Source organism: Haemaphysalis longicornis, unplaced genomic scaffold, assembly GCF_048455015.1.
Source record: "Haemaphysalis longicornis isolate Haplotype H1 unplaced genomic scaffold, Haemaphysalis longicornis Haplotype H1 scaffold_8, whole genome shotgun sequence".
In the NCBI taxonomy this organism is placed as follows: Eukaryota; Metazoa; Arthropoda; class Arachnida; order Ixodida; family Ixodidae; genus Haemaphysalis; species Haemaphysalis longicornis.
The window spans coordinates 140645163-140653861 of NW_027526445.1; the positions used below are offsets into that span (position 1 = coordinate 140645163).

The window sequence follows — 8699 nt, forward strand, 5'->3', positions numbered from 1 at the left end:
ATGTGACCGGTGCACACCATGATCATCTCAGCTGAATGTGACGTCTCGCTATACGAACCCGCCAACTGCGCCAGATTTTCCACCTACTCAGTCAACTAACGATTTCCCAATAAAGGGACTCTGCAGCACCTCCGATAAAAGCTTTCTCTCTTTCCTTCACGCCTGGAAGCACTGGGAAACTTCTGCAGTTATCACCAGCACGGAGCGCAACCGCGTGATTTGTTCGCCGCAGCAGATACGCCTTCCGTTTCTGCTTTGCTTTTGTGGCTTTCTTTTTGAGGTGGCTATGGAAGGTTTTTATTTCTTCTACTGAAGAAAAGCCGGCGAATAGCCGCTGCACCGCTGTATTGACCTAATTCGAGCGGTCGAAGGATGCCATATGAGAGACAAAACTTTTTAACAAGTGTCTAGTTATCTGGTGGGCATAGAGTCGTCATTTTTGGCTGAGGCACTTTTCGACACCCTAATCTAACTACCGGATGTGTTGATTGACTACGTTCTGCAAGCATTTCAGGTTTCTAAAAAAAGTTGAAAAAAGTGTTGCGGATCACTTTAAAAGAAACTGCTTCCAGTCGGCCAAATGGAATGTGACCTCATGCAGGATGGCTTCTTCACGCTTACACCGGCCGCTTGGCATCCAGAATCTGCAGCCTGCGCCGACTGCGTGCAGCGGTACGGATACGTTTCGCAGTGGCCGATAGAGAGCAAACGTAAAGGCCCAACCACATGCAGCGTATTTTCGGCGTCGCGCCAGCGTCAGCGTCGTTCGGCGTCGACGAGCGTCAGCGCGCGCGCCAAAATGCATGGCGACGCGGGCTGACGCTCCGGCGACGCCGATATCTACGCTCGGCAGATCCCGGCGCGAGCGCCGGAAGCGGCGCTGGTGCCAGTTTCCGGTTGTGCCAGTCCATCTCGCAGTTTTAATGGCGGCCGACATGCCGAAAATCAACGCTGAGGCACTAATAAGTGCAGTCGCTGCCCGCCCCGCTCTATGGCAGGCTAAACATAGAGACAACAAAAACAAACACCGCAAACAGGCGTTGTGGGACGAAGTGGCAGCAGCCGTGGCGCCTGGTGTTGCGGACGGAGGTAAGGCACTTGTCACCTGCGCTGCAGCCTGTGCGCATAGTTATTGCAAAAAGTTGTCATTGTTTCCGTGTGTTTGTGCCGCAGAAACGGTGCAGAAAAAATGGAAGTCGCTGCGCGACAAGTACCGGCGTCTCTTCAACCTCATGCTGGACGCCGAAAGAAGCGGCGCAAGCGCGGAGGATATGCCGGTGATCACCTGGCCCCACTACGAGCAGCTAGAATTCCTCAAGGACACCATGGAATCAAGACCGTACGTGGTTGTTTCATTTCCGCGAACTTGCCCATGCACCATGTATTACAAGCGTGTAAATGCTGCTGGGTGCACGCGTTGTCCTCTCATTTTCGTTTAAAAAACTTCAATTAAGCGAGCCATGTGTAGCCCTAGCGAGATTGTCTCGATGCGCCTTCCTAATTTTATATTGCCCTTGACGGAAGTGCGTGTTTATATTCCCCTTTATTGAACTTGTGTACCTGCAAAACTTCCGCTGTGTATGTGTGTGCGGGGGAGGGGGGGGTGAAGGAAGGCACAAATTTCATTCAATGTGCTTGAATGGTTTGGAAATGCGAAGTTGCTATGTGTGTGGGATTAAAACATGCCTTCAGCAGTTATGTACTACGTGGTAACTGCAAGCATTTAGTTTGTGTAGTTGGCAAAAGGAAAGTGCGATGGCTATTCACTTACTTGTAAGTACAAATATGAATGATACCAATTCTGGCGTAGTATTGGTTCTTGAAGGGCACTTCATATGGTGTGCATTGTTTTTCACCAGTGATGCAGGCAAGGGAAGGGAGCTTTGCATTTTCAACACTCTTTGCATCCATATTTATGTTGAGAAACTGGCAGGAACCTACGTTTTCAAATAATGTGCACCACACGCCAGACTTGCTGGCCTTTGTGAAGTACAATGCGTGCTGTTAATATAAAATTTCGATCACTTAGGGGCTGCATTACAGGTGCTTTAAAATTTACCATTGGTGATAGAGTTGAAGAGGTGGTTTGCAGTTTTTGGAAGAGTTTTTGTTTACAGTTAAAAAAATATTCTATTGTTAGATAGATGCACCCATCCAACCATGAGCAGTGTTGTCCCAAGGATTATGTAGTGCACCTAATATCAGTGGTGGGGCACGTCAACTGGTTTACCACCATTATAAAAAACGTACAAAAGCAGCACCAGGTTCAGAAGTGTGTTGAACATGTGTTCAAAAATTATAAAGTACAGTCCATTTTTAGATGTGTACACCATGTGCAGGTAAAAGGAGTTTATTAAATATACAGGAAACATTAAAAAAAGTACAGTGGATATTTACATGTGTACGCTTGCACACAATCACAGGACATCTGGCAACATGACGAAGGCAGCGTCAGAAGCAATGCCACCTCCACCAGCAGGGTCACTACCACCAGCAGTGCCACCCCCACACGCAGCAGCCCGTGCCGAAACACCGATGGAGATCCTGGAGAACATAGTGAACTATGAGGACTTAGAGACTGTGTCTCTGTTGTCAGATGAGGACGGCGGTGCTCTGTCTGGCGATGCATTTTCTTCAGGCAGTGTGCCATGCTCAAGTGTGCCATCGCCTTCATCCTCGAGTGTGCCGTCGCCGTCATGCTCGAGTGTGCAGTCGTCATGTGGTGGGTCCGCCCTGAGGAGACCGTCGAAAAAAAGAAAAGACACAGATGACCCTCTTTACACCCACATAAATGACATTTCAGAAAAACTGGCAGCATGGAAGCCACTGGACAGCGATGAATACTTCGCCATGTCATTAGTAAGCTCCATGCGAAAAGTTCACGACGATGTAAAACTGGAGATGCGCATGAAGGTTATGCAGGCAGTGAAAGACTACATGACCTAACTGAAATGACTTCCTGAAATAACAGTATTGCTTTTTTCCCCCTTTAGTTTATTACACTGCTTCTGCTATACCTATCACATCACTTGCTTTGCCGATTTCGTTTCCTTTTATTCAATTATCCTGTGCCTTCCCTGCACGATTGTTTTATCTCTTAAAGGAGCACTGACACCAATTTTCGGCGTTAATATTATTGCACAGTTCGCTTCCTTCACTCAACAGAATACCCTGGCTGAAATATGAGCGGCCTGCAACGCGAAGAATATAGTTTAAATAGTTTAATGACCGGCGAGGTCGGCTCCACCTCGTCGTGACTTTCCGTCGATGAACCGGCGTGTTCTCCTTGCCTCGTAGAGACTTTTGTTTGCAACGCCCCTCGCGCCGTATTTTGTTTGTTGCCTCGGATTAAGATATCCGCATCCTTCCGGGTTTTTCTTTTTCTAGCGTCACTTGTAGCTAAAGAGCTGAGAGTTGGTTTTTTTTGGTGTCTTGTTTGTAGTAGTGTTGTTGGTGAGGGTAATGATTTTGAGGACATTTCGAGTGTTGTGTACAGCTTGCAGAGCTGTTAGATGTTTCTTATAGTGAATGCTGTTGTCGGGGGTTAAGGATGCTTGTCCCATAGAGTGTTATGCGAGTTGCGAACTTGTTAGTATTTTTTTTTTTTTTTTGTAGTTGCGTTACTGAGGTGTAACAAGTGTTGCCTCTAGAGTGTTTCGCGTGTCGCGTACAGCTGCCTGTGTTATGTTTTCGAGGTCGAAGGTTAAGGCGTAGGCCACGGTGGATCGAGTGCCTCCGTAGTGGCCACCTTGTGTATTTGGTTGTCCTTTATTGTGTTACTATCTAGTTAGCGCGCGCGTGCGCTTAGTGTACGGTCGATTAGTGCCTGCGCGCACAAGGCCGATGGCAGTGTGAAGGCTTCTTTTTCTTGTTTTGGGCGTTTCCTTGTAATCTTTTGTTCGTGTAGTGAGGCGGAAGCACAAAAATAAAATGCGATCTTTTGCCTCCAGCCTGTTGTAAGCATCACATTCAATTCACGCGCAGTACCTGGACTGTGTGTTTGACCCCAATGCAGTGCGTTTTACTCTGCTACTATATGGCGTGTATGAAAACTAGAGCCGCCTATGGAAAATGTGCTGCAGGTATTTCTAGAGCATACAACAGGGTGCCCATGTGAATTATCCTGGAGTGCTCAAAGAAAGCTCAGTGCACTTTCCTCATTAGCAGTACAGATTATGTGGTGGTGAAGGCATTCACCTTTATCGGTGGAGTGGCTGCAGCAGCTGTGTTTGCAGGCTTCCCATGGATTTCTCCCGGGAGACTCCCAGCTGAGCCCACTGCCAAGGAACCTCACCAGCAGCGCTGCAGAAGTAGGATGCAAACAGATTCCGAACTTCTGCAGCATCACTGGCGAAGTTCCTTGAGTGCGTCGACTCCAGGGGGAAGAAGTGCTGCATGGCATCATTCCCTTGCACCCCCTGAAGGTTTTGGCGCCAGCGTCCTGCAACAATGTTGCCAAACCTATCTTCACTGTCCATGTACGCTTGTGAGTGCGTGTTCTCGACAGTGAGGAAGTTGTGCAGGATGCAGGCTGCCTTGATGATGAAGTCAGCATTCTTGGGGCGCAAGGGGATGGTGCGGAGCAGGATGCGCCATCGAGCTGCGGTAATGCCGAAGGCATTTTCCACACACCTCCTGCAAACAAGGACAACACGTGCCAATGAAAACAAATTAGGTTTACTTAGAAATAAGAATTCTCTAATGAAGTGTTTCAGTTTATTAAGGACACTTGCTGCATGGCTAGAATATGGCACGCGCAAGCAATGAAGTTTTAGTGGGCACCCAGCACTAACTGAATATTTGCTTTATAGAATACGAAAAAGAAGCTTTGTCATCAACGTTTAAGACGTTTTAACCAATGTTCGGCACACTTCAACTTTAAAGCGGCCATGCAGACAAAATACAAGTTTGTTTTATTCGAAAGGTTCCGCGCTTTACAGTGCCCCCAGTGCTTGTCCGTATTCACTGACAAGTAAACGATGCCGTATTTAGAGAAATGAATCATTTTAGGTTGAAATTGTGATTCTCCTGCCAAATCGTGTGTTTTGGTGACGTCTGCCATGAAGTCACAAGAGTGAGTATTCACATGAACTTCCAGTCGTCCCAGATGGCGCTACCATACTCAGCTGCGGACCGTTGTCCCTACAAAATACATATTCTAATTTTTTTCCACTAGCGGTTGGTTGTTGTACACAACTCCCTTTTTATCATTTTGACAAAAATTTTGATTTTGATATTTTTTTCGCAACGATTATGTATGAAAACATTTAAAAAGCAAACTTTTCATCGCTTATCCGGTTGACAAGTCGGTAAGTATTTTACAGAGCGTGAAAGAAGAAAAACTACCATGCGCGGTTTGCGGCGGCTGCACCAACTAAAGGCTGTGACGACGGGAGGAGACGCAGGTGATTGGACGATGTCCAAGGTTAGCATTCAAACAAGTTTCGCTTTCGGTTTTGTAAAACAACATGCTTGACATCTGACGGCATCGTTGGATGGGCATTCTCGATATTTCAGTAATCGTCGTTCAGCGCTTCTGCCATGTTTTCGGCTGTAAAATGCCTAAGATAATCCTCCCAGGGCGGCTTGGAATCGTAGCAATCACTAGCCGAGGCCAACGCAGTGAACGAACGCCCTCCGCATCCTCGCAGACGCTCAAATGCATGCCATGCGCTTTTCCCCCATATTTGGAGCTTGCCTCACTCATGCCTGTATCATAAAAAGCGCGTTCACACAAGGCCAAGTGTCTGTTGATTCTGGCCTGTGCCCACTGCCCGCAAGCAGTTTGTGCTTATGGCATGTGCGCTTGTGCAGCGCTTGCGTGAAGCGACCTTGACTCGGAGCTAGATACAGTCTACAAACTAACAAAGTAAAGAAAGGCGCATTCTTCCATTCTTCCAGTAGCTTCAACGCATGAAGCCGCAAAATTATTTAGATTTGATCTTATGATAAGGAGAGGTGGGGGGGGGGTAAGGGGGGGGGGGAGCATGTGGTTGTTTGTCGGTTTTTGTGTACCATACCGTGCACGGCTGAGGCGATAATTGAAGATTCGTCTCTCGTCTCGTCGCTGCAATTGCTTGCCCGGGAATGGGCGCATGAAATCTTTCCTCAGTTGGAAAGCCTCGTCTCCGACAAACACGTAGGGCGCAGTAGCTGCATTGGGCAGCTGCCCCAAGGCAGGTATGCCCAACTTCTCCTCATGGAGGGCCTGGCCAAAGTCTGAGTTTTTGAAGACGCCGCCATCGCTTCTGCGGCCCTCCGCACCAACATCAATGAGGACATACTTGTAGGCGCTGTCCACAACGGCCATCAGAACTATAGAAAACGTGTGCTGAAAAAAAAAAAACATTGTCATTTTATAGTTTTTTAAAGACTTAAGTGAGCTAAGGCGATATGATGGGAGGGATGGCATGGTAGGGGAGAAGGCTGTTTGCTGCGAAGATCCCAGCTCAAATGTTTTACACAATTTTGATATGTTTAAGTATTAAAAGACACAACTTGATGGAGCTCTAGGTGCACAGTAAAAGGTGAATAACTTTTTATTTAACTACTCTTGAATAACTAAAGCATCACGTGTCTTAACCCCCCTCGGCTTCTGTTTGGCAGGCAGCGATGCTTGTTTGCTGGGAATTAAATAATTTAGGCTGACATTTTTCTTTGCTGTTTTTCTTTTTATTTATTCACAACATTGAAGGGTATGTTGCAAAGCTCCCAAAGTGAGCTTGGGTACAATTTTACTTGAGCGTCACCACCTTCCTGACAGCCTGTTGCCATTTTTGCTTTCACAAAAAGCATTAGAAGCCAACAAGAAAGGGCGTCATGGTCCACCCTCTACGTACAACGTTTGAGTGTACTTGTACACAGTTTTTTAGACATAATTTAAACTTGTTTTGTAGTTAAAAAGGAAACAGAGTAGTGAACCGTAATAAGAGGTTGCAAGAGAAATATTGCAACCCAAAGCACTCTGCAGTTTTGGAGTTTAGTATCATAAAGCTCATCACAAGTTTGTGCTGATAAAACATGCATAAAGCAGATAAGTTCACCTTGTAGTTGTAGAACAAGCTGCCTGATTTTGGTGGCGCAGTGATAGCCACGTGCTTGCCGTCGACGGCTCCCAGGCAGTTGGGGAACTGCCATCGGCGGCTGTAGCCGTCAGCAATTGCGGCCCAATCTTCCGTCGTTGGCACCTGAAATTACATTAACACGAGTCGTCACTACTTATCAACAGGTGAAGCATGGGCACAGCAAATTGTCGTATCACATGGACCTGATTGACTGCTGTGTTTAAAAAACAATCATACCTGGTGGTGAATCTTCATCAGCAATAACTAATAGTGTGGAATAAGAAATGCCCCAACTATCTCACACCTTCCTTAGGTTTCATTATTGGAACCCAAATTGTGGGTGTAGCTTTTGATTACAATCTGCTTGCTTGCTTGAAATTGTACGAAAAGTGGGTTCTCCAACACCTGAAGGCCATCTACATGGGTTTTTGGTGGATGTCAATATCCTTAGGTAGTGTAAGTGGTTTGCAGATTCCCACTGCACCATGCTTCATAGCCCAGGTGCAGCTTCAGCATGTGAAAAACGGGACGTTTGATATGACCTGCGTGGGTTGTATTCCATTTTCCATTCATGCAAAAATACATCCTCCCCAATCATAACCTTCGCTTTCAAAACCAGTCCAACTGTTTCCCTGTGACTGCCATTACAGTGCATTCCCTGGAACACAGTGATCTCATGTGGGGTCGTACCTTCATGTACTTGTCCTTTAAGTGTGCCCAGATGGCTCGGCACGTGTCGTGAACGGCCATCCGGGCCGTCTCGATGCCCACGCGGTAGGCGAGGGCCACGTCTTTGATGTCCTGCCCCGAGGCAAGGTAGCTGCAACAAGAACAGAAAACGCAGGTGCCTTGTAACTGCCACTACCACTTGCTGCCAAGCAAACGCTGCCTCAGAGAATGGATTGTTATCGCCCTTGCCTTCTTGACTGCAGTTCTTGTGAGCTATAATCGCATCATTACGTGCAATTTAACCACGAAAAACATAAATATGACGTGCAGAACAGCTTGCATGGTAAAACACACTGCTACGTTGTTGGTATGCAATGCAAATCATGACGCTGGTCGCAATGAAAAAATTGCTGCAGCCAAGCGAACCGCAACGCTTTTAAGTAACGTTCTTGAGATGAAATAAATGTGAGCGGAAATCTCAACCAACCTCAAGGCAATTGCAAGCCTTTCGCCTGGCTCGAGAGGCTCCCGGACGACGTACTGCCGCGTCAGGTCGGTCTCCACGTACGACAGCAAGAGGTCGAAGTTCCTCGGCGTCATTCTAAAATATTTAAAAAAAAAGGCGTGGTCCCCATCCCGCATGCGCTGCATCTGCAAATAACGGGAAAAATTAGTAGTGAGAGAGGCAACATCACGAACTGTGCCGAGACTTCCGAAAGGAGGAGCTACTGCTTGCTCATTATGCTCGCTCTCGCTAGCATGAAGCGACGCAATTGTGCACGCATGCAATGTGCGATCTACCTCTACCATTCATTAAAAGCGGTACAAACAGACAGAGAATCCAGTTACTTACTGCAGTGTAATATAAACCTTCCTGTTTGCGGAACTGGAACACTTGCCGCACCCACAGCCGCCGTTGTTTTTTTTTTTTTTTTTTTTTTTTTTTTTTCATTTTGTCGCCTCCTC

At 46.9% G+C, this 8699-nt stretch overlaps 1 protein-coding gene across 1 annotated transcript; it reads left to right on the forward strand.

Annotated features, from left to right (window-relative positions):
* The first annotated feature begins 913 nt into the window (after positions 1 to 913).
* Positions 914 to 3754, forward strand: LOC144149252 (uncharacterized). The gene is made up of 3 exons (XM_077680802.1): positions 914 to 1089; positions 1174 to 1339; positions 2424 to 3754. The coding sequence occupies exons 1-3, from the start codon at positions 924 to 926 to the stop codon at positions 2944 to 2946; spliced, it is 855 nt and encodes a 284-aa protein (XP_077536928.1). The 5' UTR covers positions 914 to 923; the 3' UTR covers positions 2947 to 3754.
* The last annotated feature ends 4945 nt before the right edge of the window (positions 3755 to 8699 follow it).

What these genes read in the sequence shown, in the direction of transcription:
- LOC144149252 (XM_077680802.1), top strand. Translation starts at nt 924, where the DNA reads ATGGCGGCCGACATGCCGAAAATCAACGCTGAGGCACTAATAAGTGCA. An exon ending in GCCTGGTGTTGCGGACGGAG is followed by an intron (nt 1,090 to 1,173) that starts GTAAGGCACTTG and finishes TTTGTGCCGCAG; the next exon opens with AAACGGTGCAGAAAAAATGG. An exon ending in GACACCATGGAATCAAGACC is followed by an intron (nt 1,340 to 2,423) that starts GTACGTGGTTGT and finishes ACACAATCACAG; the next exon opens with GACATCTGGCAACATGACGA.